Source organism: Nyctibius grandis, chromosome 9 (assembly GCF_013368605.1).
Source record: "Nyctibius grandis isolate bNycGra1 chromosome 9, bNycGra1.pri, whole genome shotgun sequence".
NCBI classification, from domain to species: domain Eukaryota; kingdom Metazoa; phylum Chordata; class Aves; order Nyctibiiformes; family Nyctibiidae; genus Nyctibius; species Nyctibius grandis.
The window spans coordinates 3184298-3211198 of NC_090666.1; the positions used below are offsets into that span (position 1 = coordinate 3184298).

At 37.2% G+C, this 26901-nt stretch overlaps 1 protein-coding gene across 10 annotated transcripts in view; it reads left to right on the plus strand.

The window, feature by feature from the left end:
• Positions 1–26901, plus strand: part of GULP1 (GULP PTB domain containing engulfment adaptor 1) — a 163459-nt gene that overhangs the window by 53354 nt on the left and 83204 nt on the right. For 7 of the 10 annotated variants that reach the window (XM_068407587.1, XM_068407589.1, XM_068407588.1 and 4 more), the window contains 2 exons: positions 3028–3148; positions 25409–25496. In XM_068407587.1, the coding sequence (XP_068263688.1) occupies positions 25469–25496 (28 nt within the window). In that variant the 5' untranslated portion in view covers positions 3028–3148; positions 25409–25468. The remainder of the gene's footprint in view (positions 1–3027; positions 3149–25408; positions 25497–26901) is intronic. The other 3 variants (XM_068407593.1, XM_068407592.1, XM_068407594.1) reach the window with 1 other exon arrangement.

Here is a 26901-nt window from a genome sequence, read left to right on the forward strand (position 1 = left end):
AACAAGAATCTTTTTCAGATTTTTTTTCAAGTTTTTTTTTGTCAAGGGTTGTTTTTTAGAGGACTTACCAATTGTTTCTTAACTAGAGATCTATAGGACAAATGAGGGAGAAAGTTGTGGAGTTTTTCTACTAACTTGTTGATAAAAAGCCAGTAATGAAGGTGTGGTATACACAAACACTACAAATCAGCATGTCTGAAGGACATACCCTATTGAGTATTAAAGGATTTAGTTAATGAATTTGCTGAACCACTGGCAACTCTTTTGAAGTACATAAATAACTGAAACTATCAGCAACTTGCTAAATGAAATTATTTGAAATATTAGTATTCAAAGATAGTAAGTTTGTTTGGTAGGTTATGCTTCAGTCCCTAGTAGCATGACTAGAATAAGGACCTGAAGCCTTTCTGCCTCTGATACTATTCTGCTTCTTGACTAGGAACACAAAATGAACAAAAAGTGCCTTTACTTAAAATAAACTTTAGTAAGAATCTGGGTCTAGATTTGAGTAATATTTGATCATGTGGCTAGCTTTCAGTAGAGACAGTCAGAGGTTAAAGTTCAATACGAGCTTAACTTTCTTACTGAATTGAGACCACAGTGAAAACTTAAGAATTTCACTTTCATAAATATCAAGTGCATGTGTGATGGTATAAAGTCTTAGAGATGACAAAAATAAAAAAAAAAAAAGATTGTTCAGTCACTCAGTATCAAGTTTGTCATCTGTTTTATTGCTGTTTCTCCTTGCATTTCTATGAAGATATAAGGGTGATCTAGTGGTAAGAATTGCGTGTTTGATAAGGAATGGAATACTTATAAATCATCATTTTAAACAAAACAGAATATTGTAGTTCTTGAAAATAACAGCCCATCAGCTGAGTAACCCTGACAAATCTATTCCTGTTGCAATAGACTCTGAGCCAGCTACTGAAATTTGCCTTGAATGAAATAAGGTGACACAGGCTAAAGAAAACAGAATATATGAAAACAAACAAAGGAGAGAACTAGCAAGAAAGCTGCTTCACCCTTGAGAAACAATTGAGAGTATGTGAACCCAAGTAAAGATGCTTAGAGTCCTGGGGGGAGATGAAGGTTGCCATCTTTGTAAATCAGCTGAATCGCTGAAGAGAATGAAAACCCTAGAAGTTCAGCATGATCAAGAACTTCCTTTGTTGACTTATTTACACTTTTGTACCTTAATTTACAATTTCACCTTAAAGAATGCATGCTTTATTTGCTATATATTTCACTTTACGTTTCCCTAGATGATATCTCTAGTATCTTCAGTACGTAATGGCAACAAGTGCGAGGTGTGTTTGGAAGCAAAAAATCCAAACAGACTTTATGCAGCCTAGGACAATTTAGGTACGTTATCATTTCAAACAGGCTGCAGAGAGCTAATAGAAGTGTAATAACCAATGTAAACCTCTCCTGAGTGGGTTTTTAGTTCTGATGCAGTGCCAAAATTGGTCTAGCTGTGGCTGGTACTATCAAGTAGCAGACCATAGTAAACAATTTCCAGCCTTAGTAGGTGTTAACAAGACCCTTCAAGAAAGGGTAAGTTGAGGAAAGGTCACCAGTGAAACTGTATGATGCTGTCCTGCTGAGTGATATGATGAAAGAATGGGGTTTTTTTTAACTGTATCACCTATTTATTCATCGTACTGGGGTAAGTATCAGGCTGTAATTATTTTTGATAGGCTCTGTGCTGTAGCTGAAAAGCCTTTGACATTTGTGTTTCTCCAATTTTTAATTGACAAATGGTTTTAAAATCCTTGAATGCAAGAGCTTTCTGGTTCTTCACTGTAAAAAAAAAAAAGTTATAAATCAAATCTGAGGGAGCTGTCAAGTAAGGTGCTAGAGGCATTGCTGTCATCTGGTTTTACTTGCCACCTTGACTAATGACTTAAGAAAATGGGAAAACATAATTAATTGGGTTGATTTAGGTGAAACTCAGTTAAGAACTAATGAAAAAAACTGTGACAATTAATAGATGAAATGGTACAAGGTGGGGAAGGACTGCATAATATGATGAGTTGTTTGTTTTTTGTTTTTTTTCTTAAAGTGAAGGGAAAAAAAAAGCAACCGTGTCAGTGAAAGAGGAATCAAGTAGAGAAACAAGAAATGATGGAAAAGAAATAGCATGAGTTCATATTCCTCACAAAGATGAGTTTTTACACTAGGGCAGCAAAAGGTAGACTAATTAAAAGAAGTAGGGTCATTTATTCATTTCATGGATCAGGGAAGTAGTACTCCCTTGCTGATTAGGTAAAATTCTAGGTCTTGATATCTTGATACCTGAAAGTTAACAGATCCAAGAGGATTGAAGGGAATAGTACAACTAAACATCTCGGAATGAATCATCAGAAATATCAAGATTTAAATTGGTATGGCTTATCCAAACATTCACTGAATAGGGTAAGAGAATTTTAAAATCCTCTGTAAATATCTTAAAATGGAGAACATCAAGGAGTGAAGGCCAGAGTGGTTATTTAGGAGGGACCAGGCCACATGCTGCTCTCTGGTAAAACCAGAAACGGAGCAGGAGCAGACCTCTTTGGCTCCTGGTTCTGCAGGAGAATGGCTTGAACTTCCTTATGTTGAAACCAGATGTGGTACTATTTCCACAGGCAGATTTCCTAGCATCTGTGGGAGTGCAGTATTCTCCTCAAAGGAACAAGATTTTGGTCTAATGCTGCACGCCTTGCACGTCTCATATTTAGTGGAATTAAATTAATAAATGGTCTGTGTGTTAAATGGTTATTTTGTTGGTGTAGGGCAGTTGTGGGTAAGGAAATTATGGGAAAATACTTGGAATCAGAATTGCTATTTGAAGCTACAGTTGCATTGCTCCCAGCATTTTAGTCTGATTTAGACCTTTCCAGCAGAATCCTATTGAAAAGGTTGTGTGCAATACATTTGCATTAAGCTGGTTACACTAAATTTCTTAGAATGAGAAAATAATGTCTATGCTCTCGTAATACACTAGTTCACAACTAATATCTATATTTTTTCTTTTTATTCTAGTACATGAGAAAATATAAAGCAGCAGTGACAAAGGTTCAAAAACATTGACAAATGAGTGATCTATTCCACATGAGAGTTAGTGTCTGCTCTATACCTTGGCAAGAAATTTGAATGCAGAAGGGTAAGCTCTTTTAATTGTTGCTATGATCTACTTTACAGAAAAGAGTTATGCAAATATTTGAATTTTTTTTGGTTGAGCAGAGTGCTGTTTTAAGACTGGAATGAATGACTCAAGTCACACTTCTGGTTTCTATTTAAAGTGCTTTTAACAAAGCCAAGACGCTAAGTTTATAGTCTTTGGGGGTTAGAGGGGTGCTCCTGTCCATTTCCCCTATTAAACAGTACCCTTGATGTGAAGTCAGCTGCTGAGTGTATGGAGGGACCAAGTTGTTGACCTAAAGCTCTCCCAAGCTGCGTAACTGTGTTTCAGTAACCCTGTTCTTGAGTGAGAGAATAATGCTTGTTGCATGACTATTACAAATTGGCTTTTCCTCTTTCTTTTTTATGTCCCTCCCTTCTCCACACCTGATAACTCAGCTTAGATTGCAAACACTGCTACAGTCCACTGAAGCTGCAGCCCCCTTGCTTCTCTTCTCTTTTTAGTGTAGAGAGAAAGGCTTGTCTGCATAAAAGAAAGGCAGCAGCTGTGAAGTTTCCATTGATTTTTTGGAAAAAAGACAAAATTTTGGGACTTACAATGTTACGGATAAGAGTTTATTTATGGAAGTCATTGTGATATATTTCTCAAAAACATTAAATAAAGCGGAATGTTTTCTAAGTGTGGGTGGGGAACCAGGAGCCTCTGGAGAAATGAATGTTTTCTTCAGCTCAGGGAAAGGAAGGTAAGCTGAAACTATGTAGCAAATTTTTGTTGTTTTGAGGTTAGGATGAGTGAAAGTATTTGTTTAGCAATCTAGTGGTTAACAAAAACTTTCTCTTGGCTTGCTTATTTCATCTGCAGCAGTGTGCTTTAGAGCAAATGCGTATCACTTCATTTGATTATAAATCCAAAAACCCGTTGAGGTACCTCTGAGGAAGTGTAGAGCTAAAGTCAGATTAGGCTGAGTCAGTCTGTTGATTCTGCTGGCCTCCCTGAAGGTTACCTTTAATCTGGCACCAAGGAGGCTATTGCTGTGATACTACAGCTTCTGCAAAGTACTCACATGATTTCATTACTTGTCAGAAACAGAGCGCTAGCCTGCAGTTCCCTTCTGAACTTCCCTAGGTATCTTGATGTTCTAAACATAGGTGGTATGCAAATACTATGTTTCAAATAAAATTTCCTTGGATTTGGAATTATTGGTATGGCATCGTCTTGGATGACCAAGGATAACTTCGGTTTACTGCCGGTTTTCAGGAAGTCAGTGTGTGTGTTTATGACTTCATGCTGTTACTTCCCAATTCTGTCTCAGACAGGTCCTATGGTTCTCATTTCCTGGATGGTTGGGATGAAAGGTTGTCATTCTTGACTCTCTTTCTAAAATAAACAATATACAAGTCCTCGGCTTTCTTCCTTAGACTCTTTCACTAGTTAGGCAAGAAATTCTTGTTGAAAGTTCTTTCTCATGGGGCAGATGGGAGCTGAGACAAAAAAAAAAAAAAAGAAGGGGGGGGGGGAAGAGAAATAATTAAAAAAATGAAAGCATGCCAATTGCAAAAGGATCTTGTAGCCTGAGAACAAATGGAAGGAGACAGATTCTTTCTGACAACAGCAACTCAAAATCTCTCGCATGTATGTACTGGATTGTCCTTTTATCTCTGCACTTGAAAAAGACTACCTAATGGGTCTCTCCTTCTACAAGGAGCAAAGCCAGACCCATTGGCAAAAAATGTTGATAGGACTGATTGCTAGTCCAAAACACAGAATCATTTTGTAGATGTAGACTCACTTGAAACAGATTTATTTAAGATGCTTAGATACAAATTCTTTTGCTGATTTGCAGCAGGCTTATGTAGTATTTGGAATTCTGGAATTAAAAGACAAAGCTGTTTTTATGTGCAAAGTCCTTTATTTTAAGAACATTGAATCCTTGGACTTCTAAAGGTGTATAAGCATTCATCGCTTATTCTGAGTAAATGAAGAATGTAGCATTGCAAAGTTACAGCAGAAATTACATGGAAAATGCAGAGACTCACACACAGAAATCCTTAGGGCCAAGATTAATCACTGGCATTATCAAAATCAGATGCTGACCAGTGATGGGATCTAAAAATTCCAAAATGATGAATGTATTCATTCTAATTTCACTGTAGTGAAGTTAAAAGAAATGTTTCAACTTACCTATGTTATTTTGCAGAGGATTAAAATTTATTTTTACTGCAGCAGTAATGTACTGCAGTAGTAGATAGTAGGAGGTTCTAGCATGCATGACCTGGTTCAGCTGGATTGCACTATTGATTTTTTCCTTTTTTTTTTTTTCCCCAGTGCCTCTGCTTTGTTTTTTTTTTTTTTTAACTTCATTTTCTGATTCTTGATTAGCTCAGTGGTAAGTTATCATTACAGCATTTGACTCCCTAAGGACATGATCTGTAAGGCAGATTTTTCCAGTTGGAGGGTCATGATTCAGCTAATTTACACATAATTTAAACAGCAGTTGGCCTAATATCCTGAAGTGGAATTTGAGGTACTTGAAGTCCAAGAGTGTGATACCATAAATTAGTGTTTATGTTAAGTACTCTTTAGAGACCTGCAGGAGGGGCCAGTGGGACACTTAATGCCCTTGTGTTCTTGTTTTTTCAATAGACATGTGAAGCTAAAATCTCAAGGAAGATTAAGAAAGCACTTAATGCAAAATCGATATTTAACATTTAATTGGGAAAGCTTTGTTTCATCAAAATTGCCATAATATTTGTTTGCCCAGACTCTGTATTTGGATTTATATTTTAATGGCCTATTGAAATAAATGAGCATAGTAAAAATGTCTTCATGCAGTTAGAGCAAGCTAATGAACTCTGACTTTTGCATTTACTGGTGTTTTGCATTTCTCATAAGTTTAGTGCTGAGCTATGTTTTGTTACTTAAAACAATTTCTGTAAGATAAAGAGAATCTGTCTCCGTGTTAGCATCTAAATGGTTTTGTCAAGCCGAGCTGATGTCTCAGAATGCTGTATTGAGGCAGCAGACTGAAGATAAAAAGGAATTGGATTTGTGTCTTTCCTGACTATTTTTGGCGCAGCCCCTCTGTGGCTTGTAGTGTGACTGTTACTTCACCCAAGAAAAGATCGTTATTTCCTGAAAGATTTCCGATGTACATTAATGCTGTGGTTTCCGGTTCATTAGCACAGTACAAGCCAGTGTGGAAGTTGGCAGAGACGGTCCTGCCCTTCTTCCACGTACTAGTGCTTGTTGTTGGCACGTGGTAGGAGAAAACTTCAACACAGTTTTTATTTTTACCCCCTGCCCAGTTCCCTGACAGAGGTGGTGGTGCAGGAGAAGGGCAGCATAAGTGGGAATAAGTGTCTGGGGACAGAAGGCAGCGAGGAGCACAACTGCTCCAAGAGTGCGTTAAATCATATGTAAAACTATTTACGTGACTGATGAGTTACGTCAGAGCTAAAATTGTTTGAATGGCTATGTTTCTGTGAAGTGGTTTTTAGCCAGCTAGATGGTGAGTAGTTAAAGTGCATTAGTAAGGTTCCTAAAAAAATCAGAAGCTACTGTCTATAGACTTTTTTAAGTAGTTGTACTTTAATGTGATTAAGTCAAAACTGTACAAAACATTATCTCATAGGGTGATAACTAAATTGATGGGTCATGGTTTGGATCTGTGTGTTTCAGTAGGTAATAATAACCATGTATAACTAATAAATATACACATTAAAAAGATTCTTCCCCCCTTAAAACAATTAAAACCATTTTTGTATTTGTATACTGTATTTGTATGGTGTTCTGAGTGTGAGTAAAGTATACTAAGATGGTGTTCAGATAGGAGGGTGGAGTCGTTATGTATACAATCTGGATTTTGAAAATTCTTCCTGGAGATCTTTAAGCCTACAAGAAAAGCAGTGAAATCTAGTCTTAATTGCAAGTGTTTATAGAATCATAGAATGGTTTGGGTTGGAAGGGACCTTAAAGATCATCTAGTCCCAACCCCTCTGCCACAGGCAGGGACAACTTCCACTAAACCAGGTTGCTCAAAGCCCCATCCAACCTGGCCTTGATTGGGATATTTGTTTTTGGTTCTGTGTGCTGATTTTCTTTATTCAAAAGTGGCTCCTGTTTTTAGGGGACATAAGTTTCAGTGTACCAGTACAAATCGGTGTGCTCAGTATTGTTGACCATGATTTGCTTATATTTAAAGCTCTGTTTCTCTCTGCCGCTATTTCTGCCAAGCTGCCACCATACCTCCTGTCTGTCTGCCTGCGGCTGGATCTCTGCTTCCCAACAGCCAGACTAGTTTTATCACTGCTTTTCCTTGGTTCCCTTTATTGCCTGTGGCACTGGCAAGGAGCCAACCAAGGCTGCAGCCAAATGATTCAAAAAGGAACATTTCTTCCAGGTCTCTTTCAAGGTATTACCTTGAGCTTCTTACAGTCACCTATAGTACAGGCATCCTGCCATTTGGGAGAGAGCCTCTCCTTTTTAGAGGGCTATTAAACTTTTGAAAGTTTGCAGGTGGTGAAGATTCTGCCACGTTTCTAATTAAATTCTTCTTTATAGGCAATTATCCTTTTTTTTTTTTTTTTTTTAACCAGCTTCTAGGTTGCATTATTTTTATTTTTAGTGCAGCATTAGGTTTTAGCATCGCTGAAAGTCAAGCAGTTATATCGTTTTAAAACATTTTTATCTCAAACTTTTTGCATTATTATTAAAATAAATGGGTGCATTGCAGTGTCTTTGGGCATAATGTGTAAAGTCAAATTCTAATTACCCTTTAGTTTAAGGTATGTTTGAGACATGTAATTCTAGCTGCTTTGTTCCCTGTTCATTTAAATAACCATAAGAACTGAGGACTTGCCTATAGAAGAAAGGGGGTTCGTCAGTACCAAGATGTGCTCTGTCATTCAGAAGTGTCAGCAGCCAGGGAATCTGCTTGATGCAGCTGATGAAGTTCTTGGTTGCCTGCTGCAGCAGTGCTCCAGTCCTTACAGCTCACTGTAATCTCACAGAATAAATAGCCTGGCTGCCTTTATGCCTGACACCAGGAAGGAAATGATGTCCCACCCAGTCACTCTCCAGCGTGACAGGTGGAGATAGCTGTGTCTTAAGTGGTTTCCAAAAAGGCTGTCAACAGCCTGAATATATGTAATCTGCTATTTAAAAAGGCAAACAAACAAAAACTTAATGGATTTTGTTCTTGCATTGTGATTCTTCCCATCACCCCCCCAAACCACAAATATTGTTTGAACTGTGTTTAGAAGAAATCCCCGTGTCTGTAGTTTGCCTGTTCGCTATCTAAATGCTTACTTGGGTTAACGATGTTCTGCTACTGAAATTCCGCCTCAAAACTACTTGCTTCCTTTCTGTTCTTACCTGCCAAAAATATGACATCTGACCTCTTTAAGAATACATAAAGGCTATCACATTCTGCATTTATAGAGCTATACTTTTAACTGCGAGTAAACAGGTGAATCAATGTATCGGAGATTAACTCAAGTGGTTTTGTGAGACAACTCTATAGTATGTTTTATTCTATGTAGTAGAGAGAGAAGTTACACAGCCCTCCTCTATCTAATGCTCAATCTTGTTTTTAAATGCAAGTCTGTTCTTTCTGTATAAAGCATTAAATTTAAAACCAGTCACTCTATCTGTGGTGAGCAGCTCAGTGGCTTTGCGCAACAGATACTTATTTATTAGGCAATTAATTTTTTTTTTTAATCTGACACTTGTTATATGATATGTGAAATTGAAAAAGACTTTGTTCTGAACTTCCAAAAGCAATCTATTGCCACTTCTTATATTCATTTTTAAATTACTTTATTTTTAAGATCTCTCTCCCTAAAGTTAACATTCCTAACAAGTATGAAGGGTTTTGTATTTTTTATGTGTGAAAAGATCAACTGCAATATTTTTTTGACTGAGACAGGGACAGAATTTTTTGTCTTGAAACAGGGAAAGGATTACATTTCACATCTCAGTGGTTCTGCATTTAGCATGAAAACATGTAATATTCCTGTTAAGAATCAAGGTACTGTATTGTAACTTATGTATTTATTTTCTCATTGTTTATATATTTGATTTATATTGATAAATCACTGCCTTTAATTCCGTTCCGTAAGTGGAAAATTTACAGATTTCTTTGTCATGTTAATCTAAGTTACGAGGCTGTTTGATTCTGGCCTTTTACAGACAGAAGTACCATAACTAAATTAAAAAAGGTTAATAATAACATAAATGCAAAAGCAGTAAAGTGCCTCCCCAGCCCCCCCTTTTGGATTACTTCCTTTTTGTAGTAAGCTGCCAATTCCTTTTCATCCTCACCTTTAACTTTGTTGTACCACAGAAGTGGGAACACTGGAGCTACCCAAAGTGTATTCAAGGTCCTAGGTATATTAGAAGTGATGTTTCCACAGTTCTGTAACCTTATTTCCTGATTTTATAAACTTTTTTTGGTAATTGGGACACTTTCACTTGCTCCTGGAATGGAAGTACAAAGACTATGCTTGAAAAACAATGTGAGCAAAGATGTGTCACTTCACCTAAATATTGTCTAGGCTGTAAATGACAGCTTCGTTCATAACATTGAGGGTGTTTATGAAAGTCTCTACTTTAGCAGCTCAAAAACTCGATACATGATTTAGCCGTTAATAAAAACTTGCCTAATCGGCTCACTAGACATGTATACTATTTAAAACACCTATTTTTTTGCATTTTTAAGTGACTATGGAAATCAAGATGGAGAGGAAAAATCCAAAAAAAGGAGATTTCTGAAAAAATGTAATTGAATCTTGCTAGATTTAAACCAAAATCTACTTTAACAGACAGGAACACTTAAATTTTGGTCAATTTTAAAAAAAAAAAAAAAAGTCAGACCTGGATAGCCAAATAGGTCATGTTTCAATGATGCAGAATGACAGAAAATAAAGGCCAGCCATATTACTGTTTTTAACACTAGGGAATTTTTTGGAAAAATGATTAAAGTCCTTCTATGAAGCTTGTAGCACCTAAAATAAAAGCATTTTTAAAGAAACTTCAAAAAATACAAAAGGTGAAAATTAACTTAGCATATTTTAAATTAATTCTTTAACTCCTGCTAATCTGGGGTTCATGCTCTCACAGGTCCTCTTCTACATGCTGCCTTCATCCCTTCCTCTTCAAGAATGTTTTATTTTCCTGGATGAATTTAATCCTTTTTGCAGATTTATTGCCCTGAAAGTACCTCTCAGGCATGGCCATTATCATGTGTTTACTCTGCCATATTGGGACATTAATATGTAAGAGTCTTAAAAAGAATATATGCTTGAGTGCCCCTCTGCCTTTGGCAGTAGTGTGTCAGCAGCTCAGGGCTGAGGTGACAGCCCTAAGGGGTGGGTGCTGTGCTATGATGATCTGTGAAGAGTACGCTGTTACCTTTGAATAAACGACACGGCTCAGTGCTTTGCAATTTCTTATCACTAAGGCACTGTATGTTTTGTGAATTGTCATGCACACAATGTTTCAACAGTTTCCTGAACACCAGTGTTCATCTAAAACTGCCAGTCTTAAGACTCAGTTTATTCCTCCCCTCCGCCGAGTTGTTCAAAATGAAAACTTGGCATCTGAGTATTCTTCTACACTACTCTGGTTTACGTTGTGGGTGTTGTCTCAAAACACAGAGCATGTTTCCAGGTGTTTGGTTCCCAGCATCCGATTCTGTGCATTTTTTATATATACTTTTACAGATGGTCTTTCCAGTGTGTTCTGTCTTTTTCTGCTAAATGGGGGGAGAAATGTGTTCTGAACATCAAGTCTCTGCTCTCCCATCTCTAAAATGCAACTCTGACCTATGAAGTTGGCAAGCCCTTGTTATGTGGTTAAAGGAGGTGTCGAATACTGCGATAATGACAGCTATATGGATATTTAAGAAGAACAGATAGCTAAGCCAGGTGATTTCCCAGTAACTCAATTGCTATTGAGTTTAGAGAAGCGATTTACTGCAGTTTAGGGAATTTCTGTTAATCAGATAAGCCATGTTAATTGCACAGATAGGGCTTCATGATAAGTACGAGATAAAACACACTATTTTAACCTTGAGTGAAAGTGGTAATTTGTTACAAATTTAAAGGCAAGTTTATATTTCTTTATTTCTTTGGTTTGGGGAGTTGTGGAACTCAATGCTCCTAAAAATACCCACGATTGATAACATGATTAAACAGACTTTGTACTTGGAAATATCACAATTTTGTATTGCTATACGGCTCGGACTGCACTAATATCCGGCATAGAGTTTAGTGGTGGATATCACAGAGCATTTGAGCCATGTTCTTGGCCTTTACAGTGATATTTTGTGCTCAGATTTTGATGCTATTGGGTAGGTAGCTTTTCAACAGCAGAAATGCAGCTTATTAACTCTTGCTGAAGAGGAAGATGCACAGATCTCTGATGGCTGGCAGTCTATTGAATAAAGATAGTTCTCAAAATTAACTTTTTCAACAGAGGGGAAATAGCAGTGTCTGCTAGCAGCTTTACATTTATCACTGATGAAGTTCTATGCGGTCTGGTTACATCTGAAACTGGTACAATACAGATAAATAAAAAGAGGTATCACAGAGTGATTCTTTGTACGGGTAAAAAAAAAAGTGCAGATCTTCTAATGCAGTGAACTATCAAATAGTATAATTTTGATCAACATACTGTAATGGAGTATTCAGGAAACAGGCAAATCAATTGATGTAAATGTCACAAGTGAGGTTGTTCATCACCCTGAGCAAAGCAAAGATTTGGTTTCATGTGAATGAATCTATTCAGTGCTGGAGACGATGGACACAGTGCTGGAATGCAGATGTGAAAAAAAAAAAAACCAACCCAAAACCTCTATTTAATGTGAGTTGTGGGATAGAGTTGAAGGTGATACGTGGATGAGAATTCAGGGCAAAAATGTGTGTACCATGTAAAGGAACCTAGGGAGGATGCACAGGAAAGTTTTACTGGTTTTTGTGTATGTATTTGCTCCCTTTTGCTTTAACCAAAAAAGGGGAAAGAAAACTCTGAAAAGTAAATAACATCCTTTTGACAGGAAGCAATGAAACAGTGCAGACCTGTATTTGTACCACACGTTTAGACCAGTCCTGCAGGATCTTAAGACTGCTAACGCTTTAAATGATACAGCAGCAAAGTATTTGAAGACAAGATATCCCCTTAGTGTCATGAAATAGCAATAGAAACACAATTAACCCAAAGTTTCAAGATAACGCAAATAGCTGAAGAAAATTGTATGGTAAATGTATGATTATTTCCTAAATCAGATAATTGAGCAGAATTCAAGGTGTGGTGGTGAATCACTCCTCCTTTTATTACAGGCAGTTGGAGGAGAAACTCCTTTAATATAAATTTCCTGAATGAAAAGTAAGAGTATCATTTGGCAAAGAACTTGCTCAAGTGAACTGTCCTATGTTCATAGGGCAACAGCCAGGCATATGAGATGCCATCAATATCAAAAGGATTCATTAAGCTTGGATGGCCAGCTAGGACCGTTGGAAAGAATACTTACTTCTGTGAAGGATCTCAAAACCATAGTGAGGAGAGTGAGCTTGCTGTAGAGCTTCACTGGAATCCATGATGGGTGCCTCGAATATGCACAAATTCAGTGATGCACAGTATTACCGTGGGCACAATAATCCTTGCTTGGGGCAGGGGGAGAACAGGTAGGGGTGTCATCCATCCCCTTTTGTTGATCCTAGCTATGTTATGGGTCATAACATGAGGAATGGGGCCAATGACATTGGGAGGCCATGTATTGTGACTCTGTCTTAATTTATGCATTTACAAGGTGGAATGTTAATAATCTCATAGGAGTACTTATAAACTTTACCTAATGTCAAGGGATGCTTCTACGTTTTTTGTTGAAAGATTTCATAAATCCTAAGTGCATTATGGGAGAGGAGGCAGCATCCCCAGCGTTAACAAGCCGCTGCCTTCCTTTGTTATACCAATTTTAGCTCCAGCATTAGTTTGGCATTAAAAAAAAAAAAGAAATAATCATTTGGCTTATTAGTTCTGACTATTTTATTTTTTTCCCCTGGGGAAAAGGAGCATAGGGGTGGCTTATGAAACTCTCCAGAGAATTTGAAAGGAATTCAGGGGTTGGTTCATTTTTCCTTTGGGCTGCTTATTAAGTGCTGCTGTTTGGTTGTGTATACGTATTGTAATTTAAAAGACCGCAAAATAAGTTTTGTTTCTCACTGGCTTGATTCAAAGGACATTTGAAAAGTTAATACCTACTAACTGGTGTAGACTCTAGCTGGGGTGTTAAAGACATTCAGGTTTCAGTGGCAGCATGTTGAGGTTTTACTGCTTGAAAAGAATTCTTATACTGGCAGTTTCAGTAATATTCTCCTTTTGAAGGAGATACAAAGTGAGAATAATACTTTAATTTGTCTCCTGTAGTAATTTTGCTCTCTTCTTGTTGCTTCTGATTTTAATGGAGTTTAAGAACATTGGTGGTATTAGTAGTTCTTGTGCTTTCTTTAAGAAGTCAGAGTCCGGTTATAATAAAGGATAATTTCTGGAAGGTTAAACGCACAAAGCTAAACCTTTTTTTTACAAAAATATCACTGAGTTGTAACCAGCAAGGTATACTTTTGAAAATCCAGTTAGCAGAGACACACATTCTTGAATGAAATAGAAAGGTGAGATTAATTTTGCGCAGTCATTTGTGCAGTGGAATTTCAAAAATATTTAAATATGGGATATGGGTAGTTCAAGAAACAAATTAGAGCTTTGCTCACAGTCATAAACAAAGTGAAGAAAAAGGAGCACAGAGGTTTGGCAGAGTGATCGGGAAGGTCTGTCCGCAAACACACTGTAGTACTTAATGTCTCCATTACTCCCAGCTTACAACAATACTTCCTTTTCAGTTCCTTGCCAGCTTATCAAGACATGTAAGTAATTTCACATCTAATTTTCTCTCCTAGCTGAAATAATGCTTTATGCTTTCAGTTTTCAAGGTAACTGCTGATCAGTAATTTTGATTTTCATCTCTATCCACCCCCCCCGCCCCATAACAGAACTATTTTTTCTTCACATTTTTTTCTTTATGTATAGAAATTTGTGTTGTGGTTTACGTCAGTATTGTTGAGATACTGATTTCTTTCTTTGAGATGTACAGTTTTTCTCAAGTGACTGAGATGCTGCTGTTCTGCAACAGCTATGTAAATTTTTTGTTTTAAAGGGCAAAGATGTTTGTAAGAATGCAGTTAATAGTCCTTTTTGTCCGTGTGCCATCAGCGAGCTACTTGAGAATGCACATCTATGTATGTGCATATATATTCAAGCAATTTCCAAAGAATGAGCTTTGCTTGAGTCTTCTTGCATAAGTTTTGCATTAGAACAGAATGGGTTTTGGAAAAGCGCAGAAGACTGTAGCTAAAGATGTGTGTTTGAGCAGGATTTTCATAGCACTGGACCGTAATGACTGTTCCTTGTTACAGAAATTCTCATATGTTGCTGCATTTCTCAGTTATTACCTTTGTGCTCAATTTTTTTTACAAAAATGTAAAACTGCAGTAGAAGCAAGACTGTTTAACACTGTAATTCCACACAGGCTTGTTCTTTTTCAGTACTCATAGCTATTTCTTTTGGCATGAAGTTCTGTGAAAAGCAAACAATGAGATGCTCAGCTTTCTCTCTTGTGTTGTTGATTCTTTGATTGTGTAGCAACATTGAAGTGTTTTGGAAAAGCAGTATTGAAGAAGTGTTTGTGAGTTGTGTTTGTATATGCATCCGAAACATAGAGTAATTTAATTTTCATTGGCGACTACCAGTATTATTTGTATGTGATTGTCCTGGAAGTAACTTGAGTAATCTGAATAGTTATACGTGATTCATAAAATTGGCAATGTCAATGTATGCTTTTGGGGAAAGGAGGAGAAGAGAGTTTGGTGTAACAGCTGGATATAGGGTGCAGCTTTATGTTGGTGGTTCTGATTTTGCTTCACCAGCTGACTCCTAGGTTTTTGCAAGCAGCATTTTCTCAAGTGCATGAATGCAGTAGAGAGTTGTTTTATGTTCTGTGGTTTTGCTGCGGTTTCTTTTCTCGAAATAGTGTCTGGTGATGACTATCTATGAGAAGATTCTCCATGGCCACGTGTCACAAGGATCTCATGAAAGACTATATGCACGCTGGTGGAGTTTTTTTCTTCACACGGGAGGAGAGCTGTTGGCCCCTGGGAGCTGTGCTTTCCGAGGAAGTCAGCACTGGATACTCAGATGCTTGATGCTGACGGGTAGGGACAGATATTAAAGACGTGTGAATATATTTCAAGTGCAATTTACTTGCAGTCTTCACCTCCACAAATACATCTGAAAATCTGGTTTAAATGGGGTCGTATTTGTTACACTGTGAATCCATATGCTGAGTTCTTGAAACCTTGGTAGCGAAGCTTGAATTTCTGGAAGGACTGAGGTGCTGTGAAACTATCATGGTTTTGCTTCAGTGTTTACAAATCTAGTTGCTATACCCAATGACATAGACCAGAGCTCAGATCTGTAAAGAAAGAAGGGGAAAATAAAAGCCTGGCATGGGCATTTAAGCTATTCAATAGGAAACTTTCCACCAAGGGTCCATTTCTAGTTCTTAAAAACTGTTTTTCTGAAGTTTGTGGTTTGTTTGGTTGGTTGTTTTTTTTTGCTTTTTCTTATCCAATTTTCAAGAGAAAAAGCTGAAAAATTACTTCCTTTGAAAACGTGGCAGATGTTGGTACCTACTTTTCACATCCCTCTCCTTTTACGTCCAGTAGTTCAGCTATGGGATCAGTCACTGAATCTGCTGTTAGCAGTTTGAATTTTCTCCGTATACTTAGGAGGATGAGCTGTATTTATTTCTCTCCTCTGGTTCTGGAGGTTCAGCACAGATTGGTGCCTACCTGGGGAGTGAGTTGCTCTGCGTAGTGGTTTAAGGATTGTCCTCAAAGTATCATATGCTTGTAAAGGACAGAAGACGACACTGTTTTGCCCCCAAATATTGGAGATGCCTCACTGGGGTTCTCTATGCAAAGCTGAACAAACTGTGAACATGATGTTAGACTTGCAGCATGTTTCAACTACATGGAAGTTAATTGGAGCAGGGACTGGAATTGTGTCTTCCCAGGACCACTCTGTACATGATGCGATGAATGTTTGAGTCTAAACTTGCTTATCTATCATGCTTTTAAAAACTTACATGTTCTCCTTAGTCCCAACTGTGTTAAAAGATACAGACCACTTCTATCCAGGAAAATTGAAGAAATTCAAGTCTTGCTAGCTTGGAAATTCTATTATGTAGTACTCTATATCTCAGTAATTTCTACTAAATTGCTTTATGATAGATCACTTACCAAAATCTCAAAATAAGATTAATAATAAATGTAATAGTGTGCAAAAGCTGAATGTTTCTGCTTAATACACATTATAGTGAACTACTTGAACACACACCTGATATACAAGACAGATGAGGAGATTAATTTGTCATAAATACGATTCTGGTTTTGTGTCAGTTTAATATTGGTGCTTTTAACTTCATATCACATCCTTGTTGATATGTTGGGATTCTTCAGAATGTATTCAGAAGGGCTAAAAAAGATAAGCAGAAGAAATGTAATGTGATAAAGCCTAAAAAAAAATATAATCTAGTTTTCAAGATATTCACTCTGAGATTCATCTAGTAGAAGTGACAAAATGGATCTGACCAACTATTATCAATTTTGAAAACTGTTGAAATCACTTAATAAAGCCCATTTCATCTGAATAAATACAACTTAATGCTGTCCTTGAGGCTAACCAATTGAAGCAAAGATTCTGAATGTATTAACATTAATGAGAAATCTATTGACTTTAATAGTAAGGGATTGTGTTCAGTATCACAGATTTTAAGTCTTTGTAAAGTGAATGACACTTTAAACGTTTGTTAAATGAATGACGCTTTTATGTCATTGTTTCAGAAGTATGTAATATGTTAATAAATTTGTTATGAGAAACTCAGTTGTTAGAAACTTGTATGGCAGTGGTTTTTTTCAACACTGACCTTTAGCACTGCAAAGGAAATGATCATAGGAATTGCACTGTAAAAGATAAGAAAGCAAGTATGTATACCCTCTGCAGAGCAGTCTGTACACCTAGAATTTATACAGGGTTCTGGCTCTCCTTTGAGGGGGACTTGTGGAACAAGGGTCCCCAAATTAATTAAGGTATAAAAGTACGAACTTGAAGTCCTGCAGGTAAATAGATTTAAATAATGATACTATCTTCCCCCCTCCCCTTTTGACATGATTATAACTTTTTAGCATATACTTCTCATTTCCAAAGGAGTATGATCTCAGTCAATTTTGTATTGATCTTGTGCACTAAAAAAAAAATCTAAAACCACAAAAAACCCAAGAAGCTTTTAGAATTTTTTTTTAAAAAAAAACAAACCAAAAACAAACAAACAATGACTTCAAAGAGTTACGAAACCATCTGTAGTGTCATAGTTCAGAGCTCTTGGGCAAAGGGTGATTATTTCTTTCATTTTGCATTTATAATAAATTGGAGCAAGCCTGGTGAGCTCCTGGAGAGAGGACTGCAGCAGAGGAAACATGTAGTGTGTACTGTGAAGTCTGTACAGGGGCATAGATAATATGGGGGGTAGGGGAAGATGCAGGCACATTTCTCCTCATTCTTCTCTTGCTGGTTGTTTCCTGGTACCTACCCAGCAATTTTCTCGTTGCTTCTGTCTAAACAGACATCAGGGTTTTTCACTTCCTCTTAATTGTGTTTTGAACATCAGTAATCAGCTTTTGAGCTTCAGTGAAGGTTAATGCACATTAAGGGAAGCACATAGAGTGGTCTTATGGGACCTGTTGAGCATGTATGCACAATGGTATGTGGAATGCACTTGTCAAGTTTGGCCAAATACACTTTGGTAGAGTAGTAAAATACTACCTTTTGTAAAACTGTTGTACCTCTACAATGGATCTGCTAAATATGATGAGCTTTTCATTGCAAGCGGAACTAAACTAAGTTATTTCTAAAATTGTTGTGCTTTATTTGGAGTTTACCTTTAGAATACCTAGTGAGTCTTTCCGTCTCTACCTTTTCTGTTAGTGGCACTTTTTACAATGTAATTGTGAAAATGCAATGAATACGATAAATACAACCTTAAAAATTTCAGAAGGGTAACAAGAATTTGCTATTGTTTGGAAACTGGAAGATTTCAAATACCTTTTTTTTTTATTTCCCCCTCCATAAAGAAAGTGCAATGGAGGGTTTGGAAATAATCTGCTAGTAATTAGATAAATAGCTTCTCTAGATTGTGTGTGGAGCAGTCAGCTCTTCCAGAGGATACAGGATAATGCCAACATAAAAATAACCATGTTCAGTGTCAGGACATATCTTTCCTTTTAACTGTGTGTATCCATCCAAGCAAGGACTGTGTGTAAAATTTTAAAGAATTATTCATGCTGCAAGTCAAAAAGCTCAAGAGTCCAGTATCCCTTCTACCAAAACTGTTTTATTTTTAAGAGCTGTTGTATGTTTTACCTGGTCATGGGGGACCCCATCACTGAATCACTCTGTTGCTGTTTAAAAAAAAAAAACAAACCCACAAAAAAACCCCCAAAAAACAACAAATCCACTAACAAAGCTCCCCAGGCTCTCCATCATCCATCTGACACTAGTGAAACAGGCAAAAGTCTTGTTCAGATTCTATATAGATGATCAAATGGCTAGTGGGATGTCAAATACAGACCCTCTTGTCTGCAAGTGGGCAAGATGTTTGCCATCTGTTTGTCTTTGGAAGCAGATGAAAGCGCTGGAGTTCTTTGCGAGAGAACATGTATAAAGCCTTTCTACTGGCTCTAAGCATCTGACATCTGTAAGGTCTTGTACAGCAGAGCAAAAATTAGGCTGACACGACTGAAATCCATCACCACGTTTCACTAGACACTGGCATTTGTGGGTTCGAGGAAAAAGGAAGCTCCTCTTGTATCCTATTATGATCATATTATCATAGTGAACAAAATAAGAGTATTGATTTTTCTCACAAAATATAACAACTTTGAGAAGTTGTTCATATTTTGTTTTTAAAATGACTCCTTTTGTTTGCACAGTATAAACTTTAGTTTGTTCTGTGAGTAATGTAATCCACTAATACATATCAGCATAATCATTGATAAGCATAATACAAAATAATTTTTTACAAACAAATATGCTGAAAAATGCAATATTTTAAAAATTAAATATTTTCTAATGCTTTAAGAGACAGATCTAGAGAACTGTTTTTGTGAAACAAGTAAATCTTGTATTTCTCTGATTTTCACGGTTGTGTTGTTAGCAACTTGTCTGAGGATTTATTGGGGCTTGCAGCAGTTTTTAAATGCATTTTCTTCAGAGTTCTACTTTAATAGTGAAATTTATTCTTGTTATCTTTCTTGATGGTGATATTTCTTCTTGCTGTAAAACAAAAGTTAGTGGTAACCTTGCCTAGGGAGTTGTTTTTGCTGTCAGATGTCTCAGTGATATCCCCTTGTCACCTGTTACTCATCTGTATTTTCTTTTTTCCTATTGAAAGGAGCAGGTTATTTTTAGGAAATGGGAGAGTAAAAAGCCACTTAACCGAACTTTTTGGAAACTGGTGTGAAATGCATGAGTTTCATACAGATTTTCTGGTTCCTGGCCTCTGTTTGATGTTGATATTTATAACAAACACTACTGTCTGTTTGTCCTTGGAGTTTCTGTGAATACTCTAGCTTTGGCAGATCCACTGTATGAGAGATGCTTTGCCTGTGGTCTGAAAGACTTCTTGCCTTGGGGGGAACAACACTTGTCACAGTGGTACTAGCCTCATACTGGTTGAGAGGGGATGTGTGGTTATTGTGTACCTTCCAGCTGGTTTCAGGAGCTCTGGGAGAACAGGGGCTGTGATCTCTGTCAGACAGGAGGAAGGTTTTTAGCCTTTGGATTAGGGTGTTCCAGCCCGTCCCTTTCACAGGAGGAGAGTGAGCATGTTGGAGGGGGAGCTGTATTTTAGGGCTGTGGTTTCCAGCTGTTTCAGTATTTGCCAGACCACTTCTGTCTTTCCTTGGCTTGTGCTCAGTGAGCCCTGGTGATACCTCTGGTCTCTTCACTCTCGTGCCCCCCTCTCTGCAGGCTCTAGGGCCAGCACTGCAGGCTGACAGCCCACTGGAGCTGTTGCTTGAGCTCTGCCCCATTGAGAAGACCATCATCTCAACAGCAAGGTATACTTTGGTAGGGGAGAGATGAGAGCGTTAGATAGAAGACCAGTTCTTGATCAGTTCTCTCCCCTCCTCTGCACACGTGAAAAATTATAATTCACCTTGGACTTCTTCAGGTTTGCCTCCAGCCAGAAAGTGTGCCTGCCACTTGATTCTGGCTCAGGAATATTTTTGAAAATGAAACTTAAAAAGTGAAGCTTTCCAGTGACTGAATGTTCTCCTTCCTACTCCATTTGTGCTTCTGCGCAATTATAAAGCCCAAGCACAGGCTACGAACTACAGCCAACAGAAACAGTTTTGGGGAAGCCAAACAGCTGTGCTGTTTTTGAGGGTCTTGAAGAGGTATTTTTCCCGCAAGTTTTCATAGCACTAAATCATATTTAAATGCTGGTGTGATTTATATTCCTATATACACGTATTTTCATAACCGTGAAGGAATTGCTTGCTTCCCAAACATGAAGAAAGGCTGCATGTGAGTGCAGGTTTGGGTCTACACTGAATTTTGTTTGTTGATGTGTCGACATCTTTTTCTTACGATTTTAATGTTTCAGAGGAGAAAGGGTTATGGGAAGTTAGTGTTTCAGTTACTTGTCATACAGAAGGGAGTACATCATGATACAATTTTTATTCATTTTTGTGTATCACTTAAGGTTGTCTTTTACTATCATAATTTTTTTCCTTCATTATGTCACATGTCATTTCAGGACAATATTTTTCATGGTGTTTTGGTCTAACTCAGAAAAAGGATTTTAAAGCTGTTGCCATATTCCAAAGTTTCTCATCTTACCTTCAGAAGTAACTTTATAAGCCTAAGTTTCATTGCAAGTCAATGAATCACACATTCCTGTGTGCTGCAGCCCTTTTGAAAACAGGGTTTAAGACATTTTGTACTTCATTCTTTAAGAAATGTTATCCAGTGTGCTTGAAAGGCTGAGGTCTGAGAGGGGAAAGAGTCTGAACCTTCAGGTCTTCTGAAGCTAAAATTTTCTTTGTATGGAAACTGTGTGTGTTTGAGAGGAAAGGGACAGATTGGATTTTTTTTTTAATTAAAGGGAGTGGATGGGTGCAAGTTGTGGGTTTTAGGGAGGGTTTGTTGGAATGAAAAAGAGGTACACAAAAAAAAGGTTCAGCCCAGGTAATTGTTATAGCCCATGCCATTCGAAGGGACTGGCTGGGAGGGGAACCCCAAATAAGTCCTGAGGAATACACAATTTTTAAGAGGAGATAGAGACAAATGAAACCAGTTACACTGGTGGTTCGTTTCATGCCCTTCCTAAGCGCCCCCTTTCTTAGCCTGTCTGAGACAGCTCTAAATTTAGAAAAGGTATCAAACCACAGCATTTCTGAAGGAGCCCGCAGGCATTTAAAGATGTCTGTGCGGAAGCCTCAACGTTGTTTCAGCAAGCGGAGAGGCCTGCAGTTGCTCGAGCTGGAGGACTGCCACTCTGCTGCCTTTGTTCTGCTTCCCTTACTGCGTGGAGTGGAGAAGACAGCAACCAACATTATTGTTCATGTTAAAAAGTAATTACGGAGGTGACGATTTCAGCTTCAGATCTTACCACCCTTGCACCCACCAGTGCAAAGGCTGCAAACACTGCGTCCACCAAATCCACTAGCTGCCTCGCAACCCCTGCCATTTTGCTGTGAACTCATCGCTGTGAAAAGTAAGCGGTTAATGACGGTGAAGGCAAAGGGAAAAGGAGATGAAGGTGTTAGCTTTCCCCTCTTACTGTTTAAAGTTTGATGTGGCAGCTTAAATACTCCTCATGCCACATGCCCATGTCAATGTTCAGGCTGATAATGTGGTGTCCCCCTCCCCAGTCCAGGATGTTTGGCTGTTATTTATATTTTTATTATTGTCTGTTTAATAAATTTTCTAAGCCTTTTCTCTCCCTTTTCTGTCTCTCACACTGCACCAAAAGAAATAACTTGAAATATCTCAAAATTTCCCTAGTTTATGCCTGTCAGAATTCTTCATGTTTTGTCAATTAACCAGTTTGAAATCACATGCAGGTTTGGATTTCCTAGTAGGGTTTGGTTTCTGGACAAAGCTGAAGAAAACTCCTGGGAGTAAGGTGGAGAAACATTCTTTATGTAGGTGTGTCTTCCTAAGCGATGAGTAATGAAATGTTTTGGTCCACATTCCTATTCCCTAATGTCTCTGATTGTTGTAACTGCTTTACCCTTTCTAAACAAGTGGTTTCAGAGGAAGGACTCTCCCCTTCTGCACAAGGCTCCCTGTACCATCAGGAGATTTTCTGACTTATCTTCTTTTTGTCTTCTTTACAAGCTTTTAACAGACTGTTTTGCAACTCAGTGGCTTTGTGTGTCGAGCATTGTCAGCAACAAAAACATATTCTGCCAGAAAACCTGTGTAGCCTCCGTGATCAGAGAACAGCTTGCTTGCTCCTAGTAGTTTTGTTTGTTTGGCTGATGGAATATTGTGAGCAAAGATACCACAGATAGATCTAACCATAACTTTGCTCTTCCCCCGATCAAAAACTTACTCATGCTGCTTATGACAGTCTCATATCACCTTCTTGCCCCAAAACCAGCAGAGGAATTTGAAATTGTTAGGTTAACGGTTGGACTCAATGATCTTAAAGGTCCTTTCCAACCAAAACGATTCTATGATTTTATGAAATTAACCTTGTGGTGTTTGTTCAGGTTTTTTTAATATCAAAATTTTATGGGACATTTAACCATCTGCTTTTTCTGCATCTGAGAGGTTGAAGAAGTTGTTCATATTAGAGTTTCAGGGAATTTTAAAAGCAGTTACATGTAGCTAGTTGTGTTTCTTTCCCAGTTCAATAACATTTTCTGTGATAAATGGAAGCACACTCGTTAAGTGTTTTTTGTTGCCTAAGCCATTTCCATATTTTCTTCTATTGATGTTGGAATTGAAATTGTGAGCACACTCGGCAAAAATACTGTCCATTTTTATGTAAGTAGTCAATAAATTTTGGCTTGTATTAGCGTAGATTAATGCTAATATACATTCTTGTTCATGGGGGGAAAAAACACATATTACATTTCCCAATTTTTTGCATAAAAATGTAGCAATTAAGAACTTGATTGCATCTTAGTACTTTTAATGTACAAATATATGCAACCTTTTAATAGTTAAAAGAATGCTTACATCAGGTATAACAATTAAAATACTTTTCTTAGTTACACTGTGTTTTAAACAAAATACTTGAACGGTGATCTCCAAAAATGTGGCCAGCCAACAGTCTCACCATGTGCGTGCATAGTCTCTGTTTAGGAGATCCTCTACTCAGTAAGCCAGCTCAAATATGGTACTTGGTAGTCTCTTGGATGAGGACAGGAATACACAATTTTAAAAAAAAAAAGCTTCTGAAAAAGGAGATGTTCTGACAAACGTGTTTAGCTTAGAGGTTTACTTTTCACAGGGAACACAGGCAGCCTTACATATGCTTAGGATATATAAGAAACGGCAGAACTTAGTTCAGGGTGTTCAGCTTTTTCATGATCTATTACAGTCAGTGAAGAAAGAAGTTTTGAGTAAAAAGGTAGAGTATAAGTTTTTCTCTTTACTGCTTGTTATTTCATCTAAACCAAACTGTCATCATTTACACTGTTCAAAGCCTACTCTGCCTTCTTAAGAACTACTGTGTAGTGTACCAAATGCATTGTTTCTTGAGTTTGTATCAAAATAACTAGGTGGAAAGTATATCCTGCTACCTTTGTTATTTCATTGCATCCTCTCTTCTTAAATACTCAGTAAAATCAGTAAAACAAAAATGATCTGGTACATATAATTTAAAGAGCAAATGTTGGTTGGTTGCGCATCTAGGGTACTACACTGTAGTTTAGGTAAACAGGGATTATTATTTCACTCTCACAGGACTGTATGGAAAAGAAGTCCTACCACATCAGCAATTATTTGAAAATAAAATGGAGGTGTTTTTTAGCTGTAATTAACCACGTGTTCTCATCTGAAAAATGCCAATTATTCACAGGGAAATGGGGATATAATTACTTTAATTGGTTTTGAACTTCATTATTTGAAAAAGACGGGCAAGCACCACAAAAAGTGTTCATGAGCTGCATAAAGTATCTTAAATGAATTTTTCAGTCATCTTGATGCTGACATTTGAAATACTGGTTTAACTTTTATTTTTATTCAAAGCAAAGGTAATGTTCTAACTGATTTCAAAGATAATCTGATACCAAGTGCTTTGATTTTTTTTTTTATTTTCTTTCGTAAAATTTTTTTTCTTTTTTTTCCTTTCACTGGACTACTTTGAGAGCAGAGAAAGGGCAGTGGTGCACCTTTTGACTGAAAGATCTGAACAGAATGGAAAGGAGTGGTGGGAATATCTTTTACATATGGTTGAAAAAGAAAAATCTCTATACTAAAACATGGGATGGTATTGAATAGTGTTGTGAATCAAAAATTAAGATAAGAATTTAAGAGTGTATCTGTGTTTTTTAAGTGAAGAAAATACCAAAATTGCTGTACAGTCTGTAATGAGAGCAAGGAGGTAGTTGCACTGATAGAAGGCAATTTTTTCAGTATTGAACTCCGGGATGAAGAGGAGTCTTTATATTGTGGGGTTTTGTTTGTGTTTGTTTTTCCAACCCCCAATGTCAAACCCACGAGAAGATGAAAGCATAGCTTGAAATAATCTGACAACCTAAATGACACAAAACAGGGCAGTGCAAATGTGAACTGAATGTTTTTATGGAGTCTTGCAGTCAGCATTCATTTTAAAGCTTTCTTTCCAACCTATTTGTGTGTAGTATTTGTCTTCATGTGTACGTATAATACCGTCAGCTCTCTGTCTCTGACATCTCAGTGAGAAGAGCTTCACAGAAATTTTTAAGATGTCTTTCTGTATTAGGTACCACTGGGCATTCGAACATAAATCTTCTAAATTCTTCTTCCTCGGCAAAGCACTTCTCCCCTTTATTTCTCAGAATTATTTCAAAATTCTTAAAATCATTTGCATTGTCTTTAATATGAAGATAATGAGCTAACTTCAAATATAATAATGGAATTTTCTGTTTTCTTATGTGTGTTGTTTTGCAGGTTAAAGTAGGGGGGAAAAAAACCTAACCCAGAAACCGTTGACTGGATAGGTCTTTCAACATGAATCGTGCTTTTAGCAGGAAGAAAGGTAAGTAATTTAGCTTATGTTCCATGGGAGACATAAATATCCTATATAAATTGTTTAGAATATCAAGAATTTACAAAGAAGTACTTAAGAATAATAGCACCTAATTAGCTAGGTAGAAATGGGCAGTATTCTATAAGATGTACAGAGCAAAGCATTCTTGGTTGATAGCTATAGAGCTTTCTGGATTGTAAGGCTTGTTTTGAATTTCATATTTTCTTTACTGAGGGGGTTGTATGTGTGTGGATATATATAAAAAATACATACACTTTTTTTTCTTTTTTTCCCTGCATACGCCAAAAGATGTGCTGGAGGGTTTTAGAACTTCTAAAGAGTTAGTGACTTCTGTATTTATTATATATATTTATTGGGCTCTTATTTTTGGCAAAGCTGTTTTAGAAAACCAGGTTTAATATACTTGAAATATCTCATGCAGCAGACTCTTAGCTTTAAGAAGCTATTCTGAATTTGTAGCAGTCTGAAATGGTATACTTTCCAAAAGAATTTCAAACCACTAAATATTCAGTTATGTATGTTGCTCTTCTGGCTTGCTCTTTTCATGGTCTGTTTATGATTAAACATAAGTTTTTAGATGGAGCATTAGCAATGCAGCTTTTTTTACTGACAGCTTTGTTGCTGTTTTCCCCATTTGTTTGTAGTGTAGAAAATATTCAGTAGGTCTAATTTTGTTATTTTTCACGTTTTCTTCTAAAGATCCTTAAGTGTGATCCACACTGAGCTAGAGCCCCTGCTTTAATAACTAGGTGTAAACTCAATTGAAGTGTAAATGTTTTGTTTATGTAACAAGAATTCCTGCTTTGGTATCGATATCAAAGCTGGAAATAAAAAGAATCTGCCATACCTTGTACCAACACCAAATGATAGCATCACTGGGTACTTGCCTGTCTAGTACACTTATTTGTTAAAGCCAAGTGAATTGAGATAAGTAGTCCAAAATATCAGCAGATGTAGCTTCGTCGCAAAAGGAAGATGCATTTATTCACAAAGGCTACAAAACCAGATGAAAGATCATTTGATACCCCAGTAGCACAATGTATGCTGAGGAAATAAGCTAAAATCTGTAGCCCACGCTCATCTTAAGCACTGATGTATTTTCTTGTGTAGATATTTGTAACACCTCTATCAAGAGATCTGTACCTACCAGCTGCTTAATAGCATTGCCTAGCTTCTTCCAAATAAATTGAGAGACCATTTCAATATCCTTTAATTGTGGATTGATGTATCAAAACTGGGAAAGAAACTTGGGTTTTGTAGATTTTGTTTTGTCTAGGTGACCATGTAATTTTTTTCCTTTTTTCCTAATGACTACTGATAATGTTTGCAACTCGACCTGCCGTGTTTCGGAAACAGACAAGTTGTGTTTTATGGGATAGTTCCTTGGTGTTTT